General features: G+C 39.9%; 1 protein-coding gene across 1 annotated transcript; it reads left to right on the forward strand.

Annotated features, from left to right (window-relative positions):
- Positions 1–1,347: 1,347 nt before the first annotated feature.
- ASB7 (ankyrin repeat and SOCS box containing 7) lies at positions 1,348–24,319 on the forward strand. Its single transcript, XM_055003063.1, has 3 exons — positions 1,348–1,578; positions 6,351–6,956; positions 19,314–24,319. Exons 1-3 carry the CDS (start codon positions 1,368–1,370, stop codon positions 19,451–19,453), a joined length of 957 nt encoding a protein of 318 aa, XP_054859038.1. The 5' UTR covers positions 1,348–1,367; the 3' UTR covers positions 19,454–24,319.
- Positions 24,320–24,819: the final 500 nt, after the last annotated feature.

The raw sequence follows: 24,819 nt of genomic DNA on the forward strand, positions 1-24,819 counted from the left end.
TTATCTGTTCCCAGAACCATATTTTATCGGAGACTAAATACAACGTTGAGCATTAAATGCCAAGCAGGACAGAATTTCTCCTGTAATTGCTGCCCCACCCAGGCTGTCGCCGCTCCAAAGATGAACATTCAAGCAGAGTTTAAAGAACTTCAAGGCCATTTTTATGTTGGTATTTTTTTTAAAAAAAAGTTTGTATAAGTGTTTCTGAAGCCTTCATTTTTTAATAAATAGTGTTACGTTTGCAGATTGTGAATTTCTGTTCTTTGGTTGATATGTGAGGAAGGACCCAACCCCCCTTTTTTGTGTGTGCATAACTTCACAAGTTGACTGGAGAAAAGATGCTGGTACAGTCTCACTTGTAATGTATGTTTTCAAATTATGGTTACAGCTATTCTCGCTTTATGCAAGTAGCAAACACAGTGTTGCATTACATGGCATTAAAAATAGTTCTGGCTACTGACACCAGAAGACCGATCACCCACCCCCACTACCCAATCTCCTAACTTTTCCTTTAAGAAACATCCTTGACATCCTGCCTGCCTTGGGCTTTGAATGGTAGCTCTGAGAAGGTGGCACATTTTCCTCTTGTTGCAGTGTTTAGAGCCACCATTCAAAGCTCAAGGAAGGCAAGATATCAAAGATGCTTCTTAAAGCAAGAGTTAAAATTCTTTTTGAGTTTTATTTAATTGGGAGGAAAATCAGAGACAATTGCTTGAAGTATACTCAAGAGTTCAGCTCAGTAATGGAACAGATGACACTTTGCCACAACCTGCTGACTTGGAAGACTTACCCAGAATGCAAGATAGTGTCATTCAGAAGGCTACTGCACTGTATGGTGGTCTTCACTGACACACATGGCTGTAAGATAGTTTCAGGTGGGTAGCTGTGTCAGTCGGCAGTAGAGCAGCAAAATACAAGTATAGTAGCACCTGAAAGACCAAAAAGATTTTCAGGGTATAAGCTTTCGAGAGTCAAAGCTCCCTTTGTCAAATGGTGTCTGATGAAGGGAGCTTCGACTCTTGAAAGCTTATATCCTGAAAATCTTTTTGGTCTTTCAGGGGCTACCGGTCTCAAATCTCAGGTGGCTTTAAGAAATCCCGAATGCTACTCACGTTGCATGAAATGCTGCTGTAGGGGGAAGGTCCCTCAATCTTCAGGAATGGTTCTTGGGGTTGGAGGAGGTGAATGGCGATGCAATGAGAGGGAGAAACAGTGTGTGCAGTCTTTTGGATCCTAAATACTACTAAGGGAGTGGTATGTGGGTGTGTTTTTCCTAGCTTTCTTCTCATTTGGATTTTAATTCTTTATCCATTGAAGGTGAACAAAGAGACCTCATGACCCTTCTTTAGGAGTCAGATTCTGCTAGGATGTTACATCACCACTGTCGAAGGAACCCTGAGCTACAGGAGGAACTGCAGATTCAGGCTGCGGTGGCTGCCGGGGATGTCCACACTGTGCGCAAAATGCTAGAACAGGGCTATTCTCCTAATGGGCGAGACGCCAACGGCTGGACCTTGCTCCACTTCTCAGCAGCAAGAGGGAAAGAAAGATGCGTGCGCGTGTTCCTCGAGCATGGAGGTTGGTCGGTCGAACAAAAAGGAACTTGTGGTTGTCTGACACAAAGCATTTAAAGGCCCTTGGAGATGCTGAGAGCCAGATGGTATAGTGGTCAGAATGTCGGACTAGGATTTGACAGGCCCAGGATGAAACCCTTGCTCTGCCACAGTAGCTCACTGGGTGTCCCTGGGCCAGTCACACACTCTTAGCCTAACCTACCTCACAGGGTTTTTGTGAAGATAAATGAAGTAAAATAAATAAATACCTTGTTTCACAGTTAGGAAACTTTAGTCCAACTTTCAGGCCTTGTTTTTGAATTCGTCTGTCTTGTCCCCCCCCCCCCTTTTAATAATTGACAATGTCTCCTCCTGCCTCCCCCTAATTTTCTGGTTAATTCCATAAACCGATATCATGAAGTGAGGATAGAAGTTAATCTGATTTCTTTAGCTCTCCCATAATGAGGGACAATCTGAAAACAATTGAGCTGGGGGGCAGAGGTATTGTTTTCAAAATCTGCCATGGGGTGGCAGCCTTCTGTTATGTTTTTGAATATCATTTTCATTATATGAATATGTAGAGCGTTTATTTTCCAGATTCTCTTACTGCAGGAATTGAGCTATCGAAGCTGGGGTTTGTTCTGGTCTCTTCTGTTTTACCCCTTGAATGCAAGGGGTAAAATAAGATTTGGGTCAAGCAGCACCTTTCCAGGGAATAAGTTTTCAAGAGTTTTAGTATCCTGCAGTTAAATACAAAATGGATTGGATAATATTTCAGCTAAATTCTGACACATTTTGTATTCCTTAATAACCAGCGGGTGTACTTCGGAGGAAATTACCAGCATTTAAAGCTATATGAGAGTTAAGATTAAAGCATAGAATCTCTCTTTGTCTTCTGGCTTTTGTATTCAGTGTTCTCCTTATATTCCTGTGCACATGCTTGTTAAATAAAAAACTCTTGCTGCCACATGGTACTAGTTTTTGCTATGGAACTGGTCCATTCAGTGGCGGCAGGGGTGAATATCAGCTTGTGCAACTCCCGCGTCACTGCTGGGGAAAAGTTTTGCCCTGGAGAATAAAAAACTGCCTATCCTTATCTTAAAATAAAGCTTTATAGTTAAGAATCTGCAGGAGAGCAGAATTTTGGTTTCAACTTTTGAAGCTTTGGGGATTGATTGAGGCACGTCCTTCATGTCGCACAGTAAAATCCAGCTCAATGAAAAGGACATCCAATTTGGCCAGAAGATGGCAGCACAGTGCTTGCAAAACCAAGTGTCTAGCAGTGAAGAAAATTTCCTCCGGAAATTCTTCTTTATGAATTTAATGGCAAGTATTCTACAGCTGGTCTTGCAAGCTCAAATAATCTTCAGATATTTGCTGTATTTGACACCTTAGAGGTACTGGTTTCAATATTTAACATTTGATAATCTTTTGAAATGTATGAGAGTTAGGAAGTGGTATTTATCATTTGACTGTTACAGTTCATATGCAGTGGTATATGCAGTGGTATATTGCAGTGGTTACCTTCAGGGAATATTGCCCGTAACAGAACTCTCCTCTTCGCAGAGGATTATAGGGCATATTACATGTTCACATAGTGGCGAGGGAGGAAACATAAGACCGTGCAATTTTCTAACAATTTGCAAATATTAATTCCACTCATAGAAAGAGGTGAATCCCAAAGAAAAGGGATCCAGTAAAGGCCCATATTTTTCAATAAGATTACAGAAGTGTCACCAGCTACCCCCCTCTCTCTTGCAAGGGGTTTAGTTAAAATACCATTAATATGAATGGTTGGAAAACGTTGAATTTAAACAGGTCGGCGCCTTTTGCTCCTCAAATGGTAATTTATGGGCTTTCTGAAATTGTTGTTTCAGTTGTTGTTACTCCCTAACTCCCAGAACCAGGGTTCTTACGCTTTCCATTGAAGACTTCACAACCTTAATTTAAATTTATTAATCCAACTTTGTCCGCTATGTTTCTTGTTCCCTATTTCAGTGATTTCTGACCTTACAGGAATCTCATGACAGTTTATTCAGTTTTTAAAATATCTCCTAACCAACATTCCTCTGGCACTAGATTGTGCCTTGTCTCTGCTTGAAAATCAATAATGCTCAGGATACCCACCAGGGAGTGTTTAACTGTAGAGATTCCTGTTTTTCTTTTTAAAGGGACAAAACCTTTACCAATGGTTTGCTTACTTCGTAGGGACCATTTTGTGATTTGTAACGCTATGCACAGGTTGTATCCAAGTCTACTCTGCCTGATCATTTCTTGACCGTATACGTTGTGTTTATATGTAACATTTTTAAAGGGGTTTAATTTAAGCAGTAGCCCTGGAAACGTTGATCTTTGCAGAACCCTTTCTTTGTTTTTCCGTGCAGAAGTGGGGTGCGTGCTAATAGGTCCAAAACCTAACTGCTTAGACAAGAAATCAGATGCATTTTAAGCTAGCATATGTTGTTCATCAGCTCAGATAATCTTGGTCACAAATACAGCCATTGCAAGAAGTTCCCTTTTGTTCAGTTAGTAAAAACAAATCACGGATTGTCTGCGTTTTCCTATTCTTCTCCCTTTGACTAATAGCTTGTTTCCCGTATCACTGTGCAGGATGGGATCAGCACCTGCACAAATGTTGCAAGTTATGCGGTTGGATCAAGCCGTCTTGCATTGGAATCATTCCACTCTTCCCAGCAGTTCCTTTAGTTCTCTGGAAATTCCCATGGAATCCCATGGGCAGGAAGTCATGTGGATCAGGGGACTGTGGGGAGGAGTAGGAAGAGAATGAAATTGCCCCTCTTCCGTCAGCAGAGTGGTACTTGTGACTCTTCCATCTTCCTGTTCCTTGCTGTGACCCTCCCAGCCGTCTTGGGAATTAGCTTCCCCGAGGACAGAAAGGACCACTCAGTGAAGAGAAATGCAAGTGCTCCTTCCGTTGATGATTCAGCTGGATCCAGCCCTTAATCTTGCTGTTGTTGCAAAGGTTTTATCTCACTTTTATAAGGAGATAAGGTCAGCATTTAGGATTGGGTGCCAACAGCATCTTCTCAGTTGTGTACGAGCAAGGAACTGAGAGACTGCGATGGAAATGGAGCGTGTGCATATCACTGGGTTGTCAGAAGAATATTCAATATATATCTGTCAATATATATATCAATATATATATATGGTGGCATACCAAACAATCTATGTCTTGTGATATATACTACATTGATAGTATAATTGATGAAATATATGTCTAAAAGAAGAGAAATAGAAAAGTAAGAGACATTGAGATCCCGGCTATATATATAGTTTTTAGCTTAGAGGAATATGATTTCCATATTTTGGAGGGCATGTATCTTTTTGTTATAGGAACATCATTTTTTTCACCCTGAAACCTCCCCCTTCCCTCCACTTGTAATTAGATGCTTATATTCTTGGACTGTCTTAAAACTCTGAAATGATAAACCCAGAATGGATTATTTTTGTTTTACAGAAAGTAGCTTTATCTAGGAAATCTGTGATAACATGTAGGTTACGTGCTTTAGAAATGCTGTAGAGGAATTTTCTTTATCTATAGCCCACCCCCACCCCCCCAAACAGCCTCACCTCACCAAACCACAATCCACCATTGTCATTGCCCCACAGATGTTGCTACACATGCTTCCCTTTAAGATCATGAAGCAGCACAAGGGAAAAGAAAACAGAAAGAGGCATGAAATTTTATAGCTGAACAAGCAGATAGAAATACCTGAGCGGTATTAAGATTGCACAGTGGACGCTAGGAAACTTGACTGAGAGCCCCCCTTTTTAAAAATCCTTTTAATTTAGCTCCCAACTAAAACGTCGTCATCAAGGGGAAAATTAACTCTAAAGCATATTGGGCTGCTACTGCTCAAAAGCATCATTTGGCAGATTGAGATGCACACATTGAAATTTGGGCTTGGTCAGTCCAGTTTAAATCTGAACAGTCACGTGCTCATTGGCTTTTTGCTCTTGCTTTTCATTTAAAAACTTTTGCGTGTAATACTGATTCATACAGTGCTTTTGAGCTTTTCCCAACAGTAAATTATTCCACATCAAATGAGAACATGTTGAAAACCCTGGCAGTATAAAATGTTATACTCCGATCTACCAATCTACTTTTCATAGCAAAGTAACAGTTCTTTATTGCTTTCATACCTTGCTAGAGATCTCATAAGCATCTTTGCTCCTTTATATTGTTACCACTGGTAGTCTGCTCAGAAGGAAAAAAAATCCCATAATTTGTGACAAATGTGTTAAATCTTCTGTTCATCATTTATAAATAAGTCCCACGGTTCAAAACACTATACATTCAAGTCAGCAGCCACTGTCTTTACACCATTAAACCATGTTTTAGGTTCCCTTAAGTTTCAAAGCAGTTTTCAGTTAACGAGAGACTCCTGAATTGAAAACGTACAAATTTCCAGAGGCAGATGCTCAATTTGTTGTCTGCCTGCATGCTACAGTAGTTCAGATCATGCCTGAGTTGAAAGGTCCTCAGATAAAATTTATTTTTCAGCTGGTGAAAACAAAGGACTAACTTCTTCCTATCTCCCCAGTTTTTTTGTAATATTCGCTTACAGTAAATAAAATCAGCACTCTGAAGCATTATATATACATTATGGGATCTATGAAGTGATCCATAAATGATCCAGTGGAAGACGTTTGTATAAGAGCATTTTATAGGCCACGCTTATAACCATTCTTATAATGTTTGGGGAAAGTTATGCTATTTTGCCTTTTTTATTCTCTTGGTGACAACTAACTCTGCATTTTCCCCTCTAACTTTAGCTGATCCCACAGTGAAAGACTTAATTGGAGGTTTCACCGCTCTGCATTACGCAGCCATGCATGGCCGGGCCCGGATTGCTCGCCTCATGTTGGAATCCGACTACCGTGTTGATATTATCAACGCAAAGAGCAACGATGGCTGGACACCCCTGCATGTGGCGGCGCACTACGGCAGAGACTCGTTTGTCCGACTTCTGCTGGAGTTTAAGGCGGAGGTCGACCCGCTCAGCGACAAAGGTACAACACCACTTCAGTTAGCCATTATCCGTGAAAGGTCTAGCTGTGTCAAAATCCTCCTCGATCACAACGCCAACATCGATATACAGAATGGCTTCCTGTTACGTTATGCCGTGATCAAAAGCAATCACTCTTACTGCCGGATGTTCCTTCAGAGAGGGGCAGATACAAACTTGGGGCGCTTAGAAGATGGACAGACACCGTTGCACTTGTCTGCTCTTCGGGATGATGTACTGTGTGCACAGATGTTATACAATTACGGAGCAGATACTAACACAAGGAACTATGAAGGACAGACTCCGCTGGCAGTTTCGATAAGTATTTCTGGAAGCAGCCGACCTTGTTTGGATTTCCTACAGGAAGTTACAAGTATGTATGCTGAAACATTTTATATATAAATAGCACTTTGTCAAAAATCCTCCAAGGATTTCTTTGGGTATAGGTAGAATAATATTTATTATTTAAGATGTTTATGCACTGCTTTTTTTCTTCAACACGAATCCATAGTCGCTTACAACACCATTCTCCCCTCCTCCAGTTTTACCTTTGCAATAACAGCACTGTGAAATAGGTAAGGCTGAATGTGAGAGTGGCCAAAGGTCACCCAGTGAGTTTTCATGGCAGAGTGAGGATTCGAACCCAGGTCTGTCAGGTCCTAGTGTGATTCCAAAGCTTTGCAAGCTTTGCTCAAGCCTCTTATGTTGGCAGAAGGCTCTTTGAGATGGAGGAAAGTTCCCATGTTAGGACAGAATAGTGGGGTCCAGTCCAATTTGTTACTTGGCAAATCATTACTAGTTCCTTGAGGAAGTGTAATAGTACAGAACGGCCATGTTTTTGAATGCTTCTGTTCCCTCTCAATTAATTCTGGTTAAGAAGCTTTGTAACTCTTTTTTAAAAAAAAATATGATACATTTTTTATTACAAGTAGAAAAATACAACACAACAAAACAAGCGAAATGACAACCCAAAGTTAACAAAAAAGAACATCCAAAATACAACCAATGACACAACCCGACATAACCACATCAATACCAATAAGTAATAACTCTAAAAATATATCATATCTCAATAAATTAGATCTTTCGGGAGAAAGTCAGCTTCTATCATATAGCTTATTAAAGGGTGCCATGTTTCTGCAAAGGTAGGTTTATAATCACTGCCCATCGCATATCTGTCCACAATATATTGAATTTTGTGAACAAATAAAAGATGATGCAAAGATAAATGAAAATCTTGTGAAAACTATTCTAATGGTTGCCCGTGTTACTTTCCGAGTCCCTGGACTGGAGAAGGGGAAAGGATGTTTTCTCGTGCTTAGTTGTAATGATCTCTCCTGGCTGCAAAACGAACCTTTCTTTAGGATGTAGAAATATTATGACTAATACTACTACATTATTCCTAAAGTGAGGAACTAAGCAATCAATGGTGCATTTTTTATTTAATAACAATGATGGCTGCACTCTTGGATTACGCTTGACCAAACCCGTTCCCTTTGTAGCAGTTACTGTGGGCACTCTCTCAGTCCTCTTTCTTCTTGGTTTCTGCTTATGCTGTGTTGGGAACGTGGCATGATCTGATCAGAAGAAAAACCAGCAAGGTGAAATCCAAGGTCTATAAGCTGGAGTTCTCCCTGTGACAAAACAGTAGCACGGCAACTCAAGCTGTATGCAGTGTGGTGGTGCCACCTCACCTTACATGCCAGACAGAGCTTATTGCCAAAAGCAGATGGAGCAAAATGAGTCATAGTCCTACCTCCATTTATCATCAATCCCCTTCCCTTTCCTAGACAACATACAGCTGCAAAAACTTCCTATTCTATGAGAGAAGAATTGAGTGAGTAATACAGAGTCTTAACAGCCGCCAAACAGTGAGCTGAAAGTAACTTTAACGTTCGCAGTTGTTAATTTTAACCATCATTTTTATTTGTTTTATTTACCGCATTTATACCCTGCCTTTCTTTCCAGTGGGGACCAAAGTGGCTTACATTGTACTTCTCATTTCCATTTTATCCTCTCAACAACCCTGTGAGAGGTAGGTTAGGTTCAGAGTGTGAGACTGGTCCAAGGACACCTAGCTAACCTCCATGGCAGAGTGAGGATTTAGAATCTGGGGCTTCCAGATCCTAGTTTGCTACTCTGACCATCATACCACATTTTTCTCATCTAAAAAAAAATATGCATAGGGCAAATGCTGTCCTATGAATTTCATTGGTGTATTTGTGGAGGTGTATGAGATCCAGTCGTCCTTGAATTTCTTATTTTGAAAACTAAATTGGATTAATATTGTGCTCTGATGTCACATTCTTTTCTTCCGAATATTTTCCATTATCTTTTTAATACATAAAATCTTTCTCTCGTTAATCGGCTTTTAAAAACGTGTATTAAACATTTAAATAGCATCTGGAAATGATCTTTTCCTTTCTTTACACATTATTTTACTTTCTCTTTTAAAGTTTCCTCTGCATTTCTCTATCTAACAGATAACTGCTTTACAGTTTTTCTGCAATGTCGCTTACTTGGCGTGCCGTCATACTTTCTTTGGTGTTTGAGAAACCAGTATCATTTTCCTAGTATTGCTTCAATTTTTCAATTTGTAGAAGCAAGTAAAGCACCTTCATATAAAATATTTGGCACGAGCTATCATCTGGGGTTTTTTTTTTTTATTGTCTCCAGTCAACCTTCCTGGAGTTGCCTCTTCATTTCAGGAGTGCATTTGACATTTTTCCTTTTGGTTTAAAATAAAGATGGAAATATTTGATTTGCAGTGTTTTGAAGTTTTTAAAATTTTATTTTCGATTCTTACCCAAAATACTTCCTTGGCATTCTTGAGAAACTGTAAGGTACATTTCCTGGTGGGCAAAAGAACCCCCCTTAGACTAGTTTCTTTAAATACGCATATATGGTAGTTTCAGTATCCTTACTAAGCTTGTATGGATTGGTTCAGTTACCTATTACCTTTTTCTTTTCATTTCTGACCTTCTTCCTTCCTTAGTTTCTCCCATGCTCCATAGTTCTTCAAAAGCCATTATTTGCCTTTTGGCATGTTTGGAAAACCATAGTATTCAACAAAAAAATAAATCTTCCATCTTCAGTGTATTCTCAGTTTTGTAGGGTGCCTTTCTCCCTTCTGTGAACTTCATCCTATCTCCTCTGCACTTCATTACAGTTTTTCTCTGCACGTGTGAATAAAGCATGCATGATGCATACCTTTTACCTACTTATTGGACATTTCTCTGCAGTTTTTCATTCTGTTGGGTTCTTCCACCGCTTGCTTACTCCTGTAGATTTTCTTGTTTTTAATTAGGTATATGTTCAGATGTGTGGGCATTAAGGTTGCCATCCTAATCTGACTTAATTTAGAGCCTGCGGAGTTCACTTCAGGATGTGTCTGAGATTGCACTACACTGTAATTATATAGTTCTTTTTTTCTACCCACAATAGGTCACATTTTAATTATCTTATACCACTGCTCCTTTCTGACCTTTGTCACATTCATGTTTTTGCATTTATGTTGTAAGTTTTTCATTGTTTGTTGTGGGTGGATTATGCAATGTATTTTGATTTCGTTGTGCTCTCTATTTCCTTTTTTCCTTTGTTCATGTTAATTTCAATGCATTTTTCTTTCTGTTCAGAAATTTGAACCTGTATGCACTTACCGTGTTCGCATTGTATATTTTCTTCAGCTCTCAAATGTTTATGGAATGTGTTTTCAACAAGCCTTGTTTATTGAGATTTTGAAGTTAACTAAGAAGAAAGCTCCCTTAGCTCACATTCCAGTCAGTGTACCCCCCTCCCTCTGGTTCACTTTGCACATACTGAGCTCAGCCTGTCCCCTTCTCTCATCAGCCTCATTCCCTTTGCACCGACGTGCTGCGCTCAGCTTCTTTTGCACATCCCACTGAACCCTCCACTTACACTTGTACCACCTAAGATTGCACCCCCCCACCTTCTAGCTGTATTTTTTTTTATGTAGAACTCTTGGGGGGGGGTTCCAGTCAAGATTTAATTGCTTACCTTCGGGGTTATTTCACAACAGCATGGCCCCCGTTCCTTCTCTCCACCTTTTCCTTCTTTTGACTTCCAGAGTATTCTTAGCCAACATACCCATTTTACTAATACGGGGAATAATTCAAAGAACTGTAATAGGGATCTAAGAAACAAAAATCGCTGGTAAGATTCCAGGACATTCCCATCATCGTGGTTATTTGTTCTTTATTCCCAAGGCATAGTCCTGTATAGTCCTGTCGTTTTAGATGTGTGATGTAGTGATCTTTGCCATTTGATAAGATGATCAGGGCACCAGTGAAACTCCTGGCGGCCCTGATCCTTTTGGTGTCCCGCTCACTTTCTCGCTGTGCTTCCCACTCGCTGGCCAGTCCTCCCACCTGCACAGCGGCCATCAACTGGCTAATGTGGGGGTGGGGCTGGCTCCCCCAGACTCTGCAGTAGAGTACTTCCTTTCTGAACCTCGCTCTGTTGGGTTTTTCTATTTGCTCAGGGGGCAGGTTCAGAATTGGATATATTATATTGTTCTTTAGGACCTCCTAGGCAGTATTCTATCAAATCAGTCCCCGGATGAAAATGTAATGCAAGATATACTATAAGTGATCGTTCATAAATTGCATGTAAGAGTATCGAGCCACTCCTAATTGTTTGGCCTGCTTGTGAAAAGCCAAGGTGCTCGCCACTTCCTGTAGCCTTTTTTTTGTAAAGGGAGTGACTCATGGCAGCGCTTCCTCGAGCAAAAACTTCTATTGTGAAAGATGGCGCTTTAGCGAGCCATCCTACACATGTTTACTCAGAATCCTACTCGGGTCTATTCAACAGAGCTCAGAAAGAGCTCTCAGAATTACACTGTTAATCTCTGTACGAGCCACAGTGATACTGAGAGGACCATTGCAACCATCTGTGGTTGGTACTGCAGTTCTGTGTTTGAATGTTGTGTGAAAGTTGGTGTCCCGTCTTAAGCTCCATGTGTTGGGGAGATAACTGCTTCTTTAAGCCAAATCTGTGGTTAGGAAACAATTACTAACAAACCAACCAATACCATCATACTCAGCCTTCTAAGCCAAGACCCTGCACTGAACAGCCGGTTGTGTGGATCTACTAGGATGAAGTGGCTGTTATTGCCTGAGTACCTCCTACCAGTTTTAAAGCTGGAGCGTGTTAGGGACGAGAAGCTAATTGAGCTGCCACCTCTTAGACGGAGACCCGGCTGTTGCAACACTGTCTTTGTTAAACAACTAGAGGCGATTTCTGGGTTTGAAAACCATTTTAAATCCTTTAGATTCTCCTTTCCATAACAACAACTGTTGAAGGAAATCTAAATTTTATTGGCTAAAATTTGGAAGTGTGTGTGTTTTCTAAAAAAGAGCTGTTGCTATAGCTTTCAGCTGCTGCACAGTTGGAATCCTTTGAAACTGAGAACTTCATGAAATGTAATTCTGCAGTTAATTGCTAGCTTTTACCTGTAACTTGTATCCGCAGCATCTTTCACACGGGTTGGAAAAATATTCTTAAAATTTAATGTGAAATTTAGTCTTTCCTGGCTGTGAATTCCATGATGTGTTTCATTTGCTTCATTTTGTTTTTTTAGATGATTGCATTGTTCCTTTGTAACTTTATTAATCTAATGTAGAAGATTTCTTTTTTTCCCCCACCATGGAGTTGGTTTCATGGAGTCTTCCACAGACTCTTCGTACAGTACCAGTCTTTCCTTATTAGTTAACTGATATTTAAAAGCCACTCTTAACATTATTTATGGCGTGGGGGTAGGAGGCTTTTATGTATGCTGGAGATGGATCAGATGCCTTCAGAGAAGTGACATACCAGCTACTCTTGGGCAAGAAATGTAGAAGGCTAAGTTTTCAAAGTTTTATGTAGTATCTTAGGTGAGTGACTGTTGCTCAAAGCAGACTCCCTTGCTATCGTATTGCGGGCACATTTTCAAAGCATGTGTGTTTGTCTCGAGAGCATAACTGGGCGCTTTGTTCAAGTAGTTTCTTTGATATTGCCGTATGTTTTGTGTATTTATCCTCTAACAATCCCTTATTCAGACCCCAAAAGTGCCCTGTTTTGTACAGTGAGGAGGTAAAATTCGGCTGGCCTTTGGACCTGGCAGTATGGTAGGAAAGTGCAATGCCAAGTATACCAAATGTAAATAGAATTAAAAACCATGACAACTGCTTTATAATGTTTATATATGGGCTAAATTGATTGCAAACCAGTTGAGGTGGTTATGCAATAAAAAACCTCATAAACATGTTTTATGCACGTTAAAACACTAATATTTTTATTACTTATGGGGGGGATGAATCCCAACAAAATAGCTGGATATGAATAGAAAGGATCTTGACCATAACCAAGTGAACTGTGTGTACCAGTGACAGTGTCGAGTTGTATACCTGAGCCATTCCATGCCATATCAACAACATATGGCACGAGGTTTTCATCATAATCATGGATTTTACTGAAGTTTTGAGGAGTCATTATGCATGTTGAAATATATCTACAACCAAAACAAATCCAAAAAAACAGTTTTCTCATTGGTCGCCACCCCCCCCCCCTTACAAAATTTTGTTCAGAGTTGTACGTCCTTTAAAATGTGTTGCTACAGAATGAGATGCACTGTACTAAATCTTTTAAAACGTTGAGTGCGACGTGCCGAAGCCAGCAGCGTTTGAAGGTCAAACAGGACATTTTCAGGAATTTCTGCACCCATCATTTTCTGTAAGCAAGTAACTCCAGCAATGCATTTCATTAGTGATTGGTTCACTTAGAACATTTAATTCTGATATTTACATGATGCTTTGGATTGCTGAAGTGTGAAAAATACAACCCCATACTTTTGCCTCCCCCAATAGCTTTTGTGTAATGTTTAAAATGGACTTGCTTGATAGTTTAGAGTATGTTAAACAGCTCCAGAAAAAAATGTCTCTATTCCAATTCGGATTTTAAAACTTTTTCATAGATGTCAACATTGGGTATAATGTGTAGAGTGCCACATGCACACATTTCAGGATGACATTTTTTAAAAAAAATCTGGACAGCTTTCTATATTCTTTTTGGGTAAGCTAAATCAGTATCGCAGTTGCCTCTCAGATCACTTGGCTTTCCCACAAATGTTACGAATGAATTCATTTACATATCCACTTACAATCATGAGTACACTTGTACTGTCGTGATACAGCTAAACTAATCTTTTAAAAAATACATATATGGATGTATTTTATTTATAGTCCACCTTCCTTACTTGCAATGCAACTAATACTATAATTGCATGCAATATCTAATAAATAATGTTAAAGGACTGGGATTACAAATATTAGAAAAAAATGCAAACAAGTTATTGGGGATGATACGTCAAACAATGCGTCAATGACGCTTTTCCTGGCACAACTTTTTTAGGAAGTGGGTTAGGGCCAGGTGAGGCTTCTGCCCAGTAGAGTTTCTGATTATCTATTGGAGATGTGATTGGCTTGCAGATCTTTAAAAGAAATTGCTTTGGCAGCAGCTGCCACCACAGAATATGGATCTTTACTGTGTGACTGAGGGTAAGCTGTGTGTAAGCAAGAAAACGTTTTTAGAACACGTTCATTTCAAAAGGCATTGTGTTAAGCCACACTGCTTCCAGATATGTTGAAGAGTTACCATTAGAGTCATGCACGACTTTGCTCTGTGAAATGTTGTGCCTGGTTCCATCCTCGCAGCAGCCATTTTGTGGTTGCACCCACCACCCTGTACCAGAATTCCAGAGGTGTCTGCAGGCTCAAAAAGGTTGGGGAACCCTGCTCTAGAAGAAGCCAGAATTTTTTTTTGCTTTACAATACATATTGAAAAACAGTATATGACTTCGTTTATATTGTGTTGTGATTTTTAAAAAGGTTTCTTTTTCCATGAGCCTAGGAAGCAAGCTCCAATATAGCATGCTGCTATCCTAAAATTATTGATTTATTTCTTTAATGCCTAATGAGATCTAGGCATTATACAAAAATGAAAGCAGTTCCGGCCTCTAGGCTTAGTTTTTAAAAGACAAGAAATATGAGAAGTGGAGAGAGAGGGAGTTTTTGTTCAAATGTTTGGGATGCTTACAGCAATGCCTGGATCCTTGAAGCCGCAAAGCACTTTTTCTCATTCCCTAGATATGTTGATTCTTCGTGGACCAATCTGAGAAATTTCAAAATGACGGAAAATTGTCTTTCTAATCTGAATTACAACAACAAATGTTAACAGAAGAGAAATATCTCTTTGTTGCGAGACTGAAGCTATTAGGCTGTGAAATGCATTTGAAATGGAGTAGAGGTTAAATGCTAGCTTTGTCCCATTTGAGGTAACTACCCTGGGGAGACAGCATTTTCTTATAGAGATTGCTGTTGTACCACTAGCCACAAGAATCTGCAGTGGTTATAGGAAACATGTTTTCCCGACAAGTTAGGCAATTGTGTTTGCACCATAGCCACTTTTGTGTAACTAAAATGACTTCTCTAAGCAATCGCATCAAGGAAAAGTGGAGTGGGGGCGGGGGGCGGATATACCGGCATATAAAGTACGTAATTGGTCTGGGTTTGGTACACTCTACATTCCCATCTTCCAGTTGTAGATCAGTTTATCTTCTGGCAGTGACAGCTTTTCCTGGTACTTACTGCAGTCAACCCCCCAAATCTTCTACCTCTGGCCTAGTTTGTAGGTCACTGCCGCTTGGACAAATCTTGTACTAGGATTGTAGTTAATTTGTTCATGTACGTGTATCCCACATAAAGCCCTGAATGGTCTATTGCCATCAAGTTCTTTTTATATTTTAACTATTGTACCACCTTGAGTTATTTTCTGATATTTCAGCTATAACATGTGCCTTCTTGCTGTTCCGTGAAAACATACTGAATTTTTAAAAAAATTTTATACATATGCTAAAGATTGTACATTCCTAGCAATCAACTTGTATTTTCTGGAAGATGGCCAGGCTTGGTTAACTAAGCATGAGAAACTGGCCATTAGTGAGGACCCTCTAACCAGGAGCGTTATAAATGTGTGTCTTATTAAGTTTCTGGGGTTCCTATTACTACTGTTCATACCCACAAACAGAAAAATGTTGGAAGGGTAGAAAGCTGACTGGCATTCACAATTCTTTAAACATAATTACTATGAGCGTATTCATTTCAAAGCAAAATGAGGGAACTTGCTTTAAAGGGCTGTGGAATTTGCTGTTGTAATTCTTTCTCGTTAAACCTGCAGGGTTGGTGTTTCCCCCCCCTCTTTCTCAAAAGTGCTTTAACTTAATGTAAAAGTAAACTACACCATCAGTTTCTGTATTCTAGAAAAAAACTTACTTCTGTCATCCTTAACGGAAGAGTGTGCAGGTTGATGGCTGACCCACACAAATCCATACCTGTGTAAGCCGGTGTAACGTGGGAATTGGCAGCTTAGTTGTTTACTTTGGACCCAGTGTGATCAAAAATAGCAGTCCTCCCACTGATTTCAAGAAAATAAATACCCACACTTTAGCATGTGCCACCACCATCTTCAAGTGATTAGAAAGCCAATGGGTTTCATCCAGTCAGTTTTCTGCTGGTGAAGAGGGAGGAAGGAGCCCCTTTGACCACTGTGATGCTGAGAATAATGGACAAAAGCTATATGGGACTGAGCTAGAATGAGAAGGGAAATAAGGTGAGCTTATGTGTTGGAGGGGGAGAAGGCCAGGTCCAACCTAGTGTGTTCATCAGTTCTGAGTGAGAAACTGTATTTATGCAGTCATGTCATGTGCAGCAGCTTCTTCCTGTGCGCAAGCACAACAGATTATGCTCCTGTCTCTTCTGAAAGAATGCGTGTACCAATGTTTATAGAAAGAATGACTATGTAGGAAATTAATCTTCCTTGAAAGGCACCAGAGAAGAGTTTTATGGGTAGTGTGCAAGAGAAATAGGGTAGAATTGATGGGTAGAAATATTTTTGGCCATCGTATCTTCTCTGTTGATATGGGGGAGGGGGTCGAATGAATAGGGAGCACACATCTTTTATAAAGTACACACAGCAGCATTTTAGTTCTGTTCTACCTCCTTTTGATTCCTCCAGTTTCCCAGACTTCAAGTCTTTGTAGACAGAGTTTTGTTATTTATAAAGTAAAAAATGTATGGCCTATCCTACTGGCTCACACTCAGCAATAAGTCCTGGCTTTATCAAGCAACTGATTTTTTTTTCATTTTAGGTTTTGGGGGCTTTTGTGTGTGTTTTTAAAAAATTTTAGGTTTGATTCTCTGAACTTTTGCCAAGTTTTGAAGCAGGCAGCGAAGAGTTAATAAAATTGGTTTCACTGCTCTTGTGTTTCTGGGGCCAAGGTGCTGGCTATGGAAACCTCTCGGTTCCCTTGATCTCTTTTTAATCCAAACCTGAAGATCTTTCCAAATTGAGCAAACAATCCCCACTTATTATGTCTTAATCATCGTTGGGAAAAGCTTGATTCTTCGTCTCTGTTTTTTTTCTTCTTTGCCTCACTATTGCCAAATTACTAATAACATTTTACATTTTGTCAAATGAAAGTTCACTGATGTTGGTCCCCCCCCCTTTCCCTTTTTCATTCAGAGGCAATCAAGAATGAGTAAGTGCTCTAGACACCAATGTGGCAACTGGTGCTTAACACTGCAGATGTCCATTGTTAACACATTCCCAGGAAATGCTCTTCGGCTTATCAGGGGGAAATGTCAAGACTGTTGATAATCAACTCCTCAGGAACACTCTAAGTATGAATTGACTCCTCCCCCCCCCCCCCAGTTCCGTTCTTTGCGGAATGCTCAGTGAGTATTGTTGAATCCCCCGAAGAGATACTGAGACTATAACACACACACAATGTGTGCTTTTGTTCACTAGCTTGTTTTCGAAAAGTAGATATATTTTTGAAACATTTACATTATCCAGAATACGAACTTGAACCAAATTTTGTACATTGTCTACAATGTTCGTATGGTAACATCAAGACTAGACTACTGTAATGTACTCTACATAGGTCTCCCCTAATCAACTCGGAGACTCCAGTTGTTGCAGAATGCTGCTGCTCAATTACTATTGCAAGCTAGGCCAACAAAAGTTACCAACCTAAATTCAAATTACTAGTTGTTGCATGCAGAGCCCTTTTCTGCCCTGAGCCTGCGAAAGCGGTGAGGGCGGAATATAAATACAATAAATTAAATTAAATTTATGCCTCGGAACCTCATATCTGCAAGACCACCTCTCCACCTGTGCCCCACCATGACAATACTAATCTGAACAAGGTGTTCTGCTAGTGCCACCCTGCAGATGGGCAAGATCAACAACTGCCTGAACACATACCTTCTCTGTAGTGGCCCCAACCCTGTGGAACAGCCTGCCTGAGGAGGTCAGGAAGGCTCCCACGCTCCTAGCATTTCGCAAACAATGTGAAACAGAGTTGTTCAGGGGGACATTTTTATAAAGGAAAATAGGGCTGCTGGTCCAGGAAAATCCACTCTACTGATGCCATGCTTTACATTTTTGAACATAACATATTTAATACTTAATGCTTTATTTGGACAACAGCTCCATTTCAAATTTCTGCAATTCATAGTCCTATTACTTTGCTTGTTAGGTATATCGTCCTATAGATTGCATTGATTTACATTGTGGGAAAGGCAGGCCATAAATAGTGTAAATAAATAAATAAGGGAAGGGTCTGAATTACAAAACATTTGTTTTCAAGCTTCAATGTATTTATTTCAAGTGCTACTTTAGTTTTTTTGTTATAAATTTGCTCTGTGTGTGTGTGTGTGTGTGTGTGTGTGTGTGTGTGTGTTTTTAAACCAGAGTGGCAAGGGACACTCTGGAATTTCTCAAAGACTCTGTGGTAATACTATAGAGTTTTTGAGAAATGCCAGAGTATCCCTGGTGACACGCTAATGTCACAAGCTCACAGAAATTTATGCCAGCGTGTCAACAGCACCAACATGACAGTTCTCCCGCAGGGTAAGTCTGCCACCAGGTGCCAGAGGGGACCTGTCAACCTTAGGCTGAACCCTCTCTCTCCTCCTCATGTTAGCCCTATTTGGTTTAGGGCCATATGCACTTCCTGTTTGCTCTCTACAAACAGGCACGTCTGCCCCTTTAGGCAGTTTTATATGTTAATTGAAAATTGATATTTTTCTTCTGAATTAGCTGTTCTATTTCATGTTGCGGATAGAGGGTATGAGTGTTTGGGCTCGAGACATTGCTTTTATAGGGATAGTGCCATAGTATAGTATATTGTAGGTATCAGCCACCTTTCTACTGCATTTCAAGGTCTTTTACCTTTGTAAGCCTCACTTTGGTGTTGCATGTCAAACGTCACACAATTTTGTCACCTTAGGCCATTCTTTGCCTACAGTAACTGTTTTGTTGCTTCTGACTGATTTTTTTGGTGTTCTTGCATTGTTTTCTAATTCTTCAGTCCTAGTCTCACTGCATTGTTTTGTTTATTAGAGAACTTTGCTATTTGATTGAATTGTTTTTATTATGTTTTATAACCTGCCTTGACTCTGAGTGAGAAAGGCAGGCTATAAATGAAGTTAATACTAATACTGGAAGAGGATTCGAACACTGTATTTGATCTATAATCTTAATGTCACATCTGTATAACAGATGTGTCCTGGGGAACTTCTGCTTATCTATATTAGTTATATTTTAACCTTTAATTGAGATATTAATCTTTTTGTCTCCTCTCTCTTTCTCCCTCTCTCTCTCTTTTTAGGGCAACCCAGGAATTTACAAGATCTTTGCCGAATTAAAATTCGCCAGTGTATAGGCCTTCAAAATCTCAAACTACTTGATGAACTACCGATTGCCAAGGTCATGAAAGACTACTTAAAACACAAATTTGATGATATCTGACTCTTTGCAAAAAAAAAAAAAGACGTTAAGCAAGATTAGTTTATATTCCAGATACTTTTCAAAGGCCGGTTGCCTTGCACAACGTATATCCTATGCAATTTCTGATTTTTTGTTTTTTTCGAGAAGTCAGAAGGCAGGTATACAATTCCTTGGGGGGGGGGGGGACTGTTTATACCAAATGCTAGGAGGTCTTAAATTTTTTTTCATGGTCCACGTTTACAAGATCCAAGGTTTCTATACAACGTTAGAAGCATAGGGTGAGCGTAGGGTGTGTTTTTTGTTTGTTTCAGCATCACTTTTAAAAGTTTCATTTGCAGATTGGAAACGAAGAGAAAAAAAACATGTCCGAAAGAAACTTTCCCCTCGCTCAACCCCTCCCCGGTAGCATGTGTAATACTGTGATGGCTGAACGAGTGCTAAAGAAAGTAAGAACATGTGACTTAAGAGAATGATCCCATCGGTGTCGCTGTCATGCAAGCTCCGTTTCAAGTTGGCATCTTTGGGAAGTCGACACTTAGCCCTCTGAAACAAAGACACTGTAAAATGGCATTGGCAGGTGAATTAAACCCGCTAGCTCTCCTCCCAGACAAAACACCTTTATGAGCATCTGCATATGCCCACCTCCCCAATAAGGAATCCTGCTGTTGCAGTTGGATTCCATATGCCCATACATAGCCTTTCTGCAGAATGATGACCTTGGCTTTTTAACTACAGTAAATTCTCAACACCTTACACACGGCAACTCTTTGGAAACACTGCCCCCTTCAACATGTTTTTAAAGTGCAAGTTGGCGCTCTAACATAATTATTGTAGTTCGAATGTCCATATGTCTTAACCATTTCCTTTTCTGTGCCTGTATGTGGGCCACTGTTTGTAATTAAGCTTTTTACGCTGCTCAGATGCCTCTGTGGTCTTTGTGTAACTTTTTTCTATAAAAACATTAAGGGAAAACAAATTTAATTTCAAAGCACATGCATCCTGTTTTTCATATAGAGCCTCTCGTGCAATCATTTTTTAAATTATGTTTTTGCCATCACGCATGTGATTTTTTTTTAACACATTCCTATCTCGGCCTCAACATGTTTGTTACTCTTGGAATTGCTGCTTTGTTATTTCAAGGTCACTTGCTTTTTTAAAAAAAATTCCCTGCTCTCTCTCCTCCCCCCTCCCCAGTTTCAAAGCCATATAATTTGAACTATTATGGTTAATTTTTGAGCAACTTTTTATGCAAGAACCTAATTTGTTTTGCTCTTGAGACCAATATCTGACTTAGTGGTTCATGTTTACCTTGTCAAAGGGGCTTCCCTGGCTGTGCTCTTCTATCGTTTTCTGCTAGTTTGTTTTTGAGCAGGTTTTTCAGCTGATCAGAACTCTTCTTTTTTGCTTTGTTGTAAGAACCACATGAGAACAGCTTGCAGCTCCAAAATACTGCAGATTGCGTCACTTTCCTACAGGCAGATCTTTGTGGAACTGAAATGTTCACAGATCATGTTCGTAGGTGTTCGAGGTGCAAGTGACCAAGCACACCCACAAAAACAAGAATATCCGAATGGACTCTTTTTTGTCTCGCTGAGAGTTCCATATGCAACCTCGCTCTTAAACTACCTTTCCCACTAGCAAGAAAACCACCCCCTGAGCATAAATCTAATCTTGCAGAAGTCTAGCTTGTGTGTTTTTGCTTGAAACTGGCACATGATTATAGTTGTGACACTGGCTATTATGGGTATCCCGAGACTTGATAGTGCCCATTCTTTGACAGTTGCGAGCGTTGCAGAAATGGGTTTTTGGGTTTGCCACTTTTTCACAATCTATTGCCCAAATTGGAGGTGTTAGTCCCTCTATATTGCCAGTGGCAGTATCAGGATTGGCCATGATCCAGAAACATTGGGATTTGTTTTCAGATTTGACCATAAACGATTTTTAGGGAGGAATTTAATCTTTCTCACTTGAGTCTACTTCTCTGCCCTTTTTAAGCACTTTTTTAACCCCCCTTCATGAAGGAGGAGGCACAGCAGAAGGCAGGTAGTTTAGGAGTGATTCTGATTGTTGATCAGTAATTCATAAAAGCAGCAATGCCAGTCTTTGTAAGCTTTACTGCCTCGCTCCCAATGAATTACAAGGAATCATAGCGCCAAGGTTCACTTTACTCTTCTGCGCCTTTGGCATTCCGTAAGCCAGTAAGAGTTGAAGAGTAACATCACAGGCTAGTCCAAGAAGGCCGACTAAACTGTCACAAAGTAATGGGCAAGCTTTTGAGTTCCCCAGAACTTTTCCTCTGCGTGATGAGTACAACAAAAAGAAAGGCGGAAGGGCAGGAGAATGACAGGAGAAATCAGGTGGTGGTCTAATTTCTTGAACTGGCAAACTCTTTAACATCTGATCTCAATTTGGGCTTTCCCATCACAGGCTGGATCATTTTTTCTCCCATTTGTGTGTGTGTTATACTGAACACCCTGAAGCAGAGAATGGGGAACCTCTATCCACTACTTTGTGGCAATTCGGTATGGACAGAAAGGCATTACAGGTTTAGTGGCATCTTTTTCCCCCCTGTCAGACCTCCAGTCTACTTGACTAGTGGCCAGAGAAAAGTGACATTGATCAGAAAATAGCAGTTGAATGGCCACCACACCTTCTAGAACAATAGGCTCACCATTCATTTTCAGATCTTGAGGGAGATCTCAGCCAAGCAGGAATATTTCATTTCTAGGGCTATGTTGAATGCAAAGGTTTTGCATTGCCCCAGTTCTGTAGCTAAGAGCCGCTGCCCAGCCATAATCTTCTGAGACCTGTCTGGAGAGCCCTCCAGTGGTCACTCTTTTCTGGTTTTAGGTTCTTTAGGGTTTGAATGCTCTAGTTTTAGGTTCTTTAGTGTTGAAGGATCTGATCCAGAAAAGTGGGGGGGGGGAGAGTTAGTCCTGCTCAAGCATGGTAACTGGGCAGCAAGATTGCAGGTCTGGATCTAGTTTGGTTGACTAAGGAAAGTCAACCCTTCCGTTGCCTGTGGTGGTGCATTTTTAACAGCCTGGTGGTGCCTACTGGTTCAGGGATCCATTGTAAGGTGAATTTCATCCTGTCTTGCTGCTGTGACTTCAAAAAACAAGTTATGAGATGTCTTGCTGGTTAAAGAAGTGCTATTTAATGAAATATATAATTCCATTATTTATTTGTTTTGAGGTTTGTTTGGGGTCCCTCCCTCTTAATTTAATGTCTGAGACACTTAAATGAAGTACATTTTAGACCATACATTGAGATCTTGTGAAATCCCTTCAATCTGCATTAAGAGCCTTCTTTTCTGTAAAATAGTATCTGCAAATTTTAGGCAATGGGTTATCTCTGTGTGTGCGCACGTGTGTGCGTGTTGGGTCCCTCTTTTGTAGAAAATTAAGCACTTGATTTATTAAATAACTGGGTAGAGTCTCGCTCTTTTTTTTTTGTAATGTCTGGGGGATACCATTGCTTCTGTGATGTGTGGAATCGAGCCCTGAAGGCAAAATGTACCATATGCAACTCCACACAATCCTCATTGGTTTGAGGGTTATATGGCACACACACACACACACACGGTAGATTTGCACCTATGTGAACAAATAACTTCTTTATTCGACTGGAAAGAAAAATTAGATGGAAATAACGTTGATATATTTGAATTTTGCAGTTAGAAAATACTTGGGAATTTTCCATTAAAATGTGAGTTTAAACTCTTTTTTAAAAAGAGAAAAATATCTCATCCCAGTCTTGTTACCACTTCTTGAATATTTGTGACCGTTTAATTTTTGCTTTTTTAAAAAAAAAAGATACACAAATTGGCAAATGCACCAAAGAAACAGACAAGATTATGATCATTAGCAAACCGCAAACCTCATTCTTAAAAAATAAAACCAGAGTTTTGTAAATATTTCTGTTTATAAATGTACAGCAGAGTGTGTTTTTTTAGATTATTTAATTACCATATTTCTAATCTATTTACAATATTAGAAATCATATTTGTTAGCTCCAAAGGCTTCTGTTGGGGGCGTTAATGTTGCTGTTCTTGCTGTTATTATTACTGTTACTTGCTGAATTAATTTCTCATACTAAGAACAACTCTGCCCTCCTTGGGACAGCATGAAGACAGAATATTCTGTACATGGTGGTGTCTGGATATTTCTTCAGATGAATAAAGGGAAGCTCAGGTGTGGGCTCTGGTGCCCTTCAGACAATTGCTTGCAAATCAGGGGACAGCTGCAAAAAAGTGTGCTTCCCCATCTACCTTGGTCAGCTTTAACAACGGCTTATTTTCGGTGCATATGTGTCAGCGTTATCCAGAGTCTCATCTTAACTAGAGTCTGCAAACTAGTTTCAAATTCTGGTTAAGATGTGGACTCTAGTTAAGCATTTATTGGAATAGGTGTAATACTAAAACCTGGTAACACCCCCTTTGGAAGGGGAGAATTCGTGCAGGTTGAGTTTTGGCTTGCGAGTCGTGCTTGCAGGTAGCCGGGGGTTGCCTGCATCAGGCCTGCCAGAAACGTCTCTTCCAAAAGCTCCAATGAAGTAAACTTCTGGTTCTTGCACTTCGCAAGCCCCCGTTCATTTCAGCAGGGCTTGAGCTGGAAGACGCTCGTCCTCTGCCTGTCGTGGTTTTATGAAGGGTGGATAAAGGAAATTTGAAACTCCAATCTCAATAAAATCAGTGCGATGTTACGGAAGGAGGACCTAAACATTTTACCCGCTGTTCTATCTTCCATGCTGCTCTTTCTCTGTTAGCAATATCATAACATGTTTTGTTCTTCCTTTTGTAATGTACGGGGTGGGGATTGCATTGGATCATTTTTTTTTTTGAATTAAAATAATTACAAATTCTTTTAAATCTGCTTCATCCTTTTCTTTAATTTCCTTCAGACATTTTAATGTGTCAGACTGGAAGGAGAAACCTCTGTCATTAATTTCTATAAAATCCTTGTTCAACTATGCTTTTTAAAATATTTAATACTAGTTCTCAATCCCTGAGTTTGGGTGTTGCATTGGATTGAAACTGTGAAGTTATCTGGCTTGGAGTCTTCGGAAACGGTATTCCCAACCACAGCAATTATTGAATACAAAAAGTAAAGTGAGAATTAACCCTTCTCCTTTTTTTTAACCTGTGGGTTATCTCTGTTAAAAACCATCTTCTTTGGGCTTAATTGGGTGACCACATGAGCCTGGGATTTTTCTTTAGCGATGCCCAGTTATGGAAAATACAGATGTGGCTGATGCTGAATGTGCTAAATTTCCAGTGGCAGTTAAAGATGTATTTGTCTATCCGGACATAACTGTGTGTGTGTGTTTAATGTGATTATTTTGATGCTGGGGTTTAAGTTGTTTAAATGATCAGGAAGCTGCCTTGA

This window comes from Eublepharis macularius, chromosome 18, assembly GCF_028583425.1.
Source record: "Eublepharis macularius isolate TG4126 chromosome 18, MPM_Emac_v1.0, whole genome shotgun sequence".
In the NCBI taxonomy this organism is placed as follows: domain Eukaryota; kingdom Metazoa; phylum Chordata; class Lepidosauria; order Squamata; family Eublepharidae; genus Eublepharis; species Eublepharis macularius.

Coding starts and splice junctions, on each gene's coding strand:
- ASB7 (XM_055003063.1), top strand. CDS start 1,368: ATGTTACATCACCACTGTCGAAGGAACCCTGAGCTACAGGAGGAACTG. Junction 1,579..6,350: donor CGTGTTCCTCGAGCATGGAG/GTTGGTCGGTCG, acceptor CTCTAACTTTAG/CTGATCCCACAGTGAAAGAC. Junction 6,957..19,313: donor TTTCCTACAGGAAGTTACAA/GTATGTATGCTG, acceptor CTCTCTTTTTAG/GGCAACCCAGGAATTTACAA.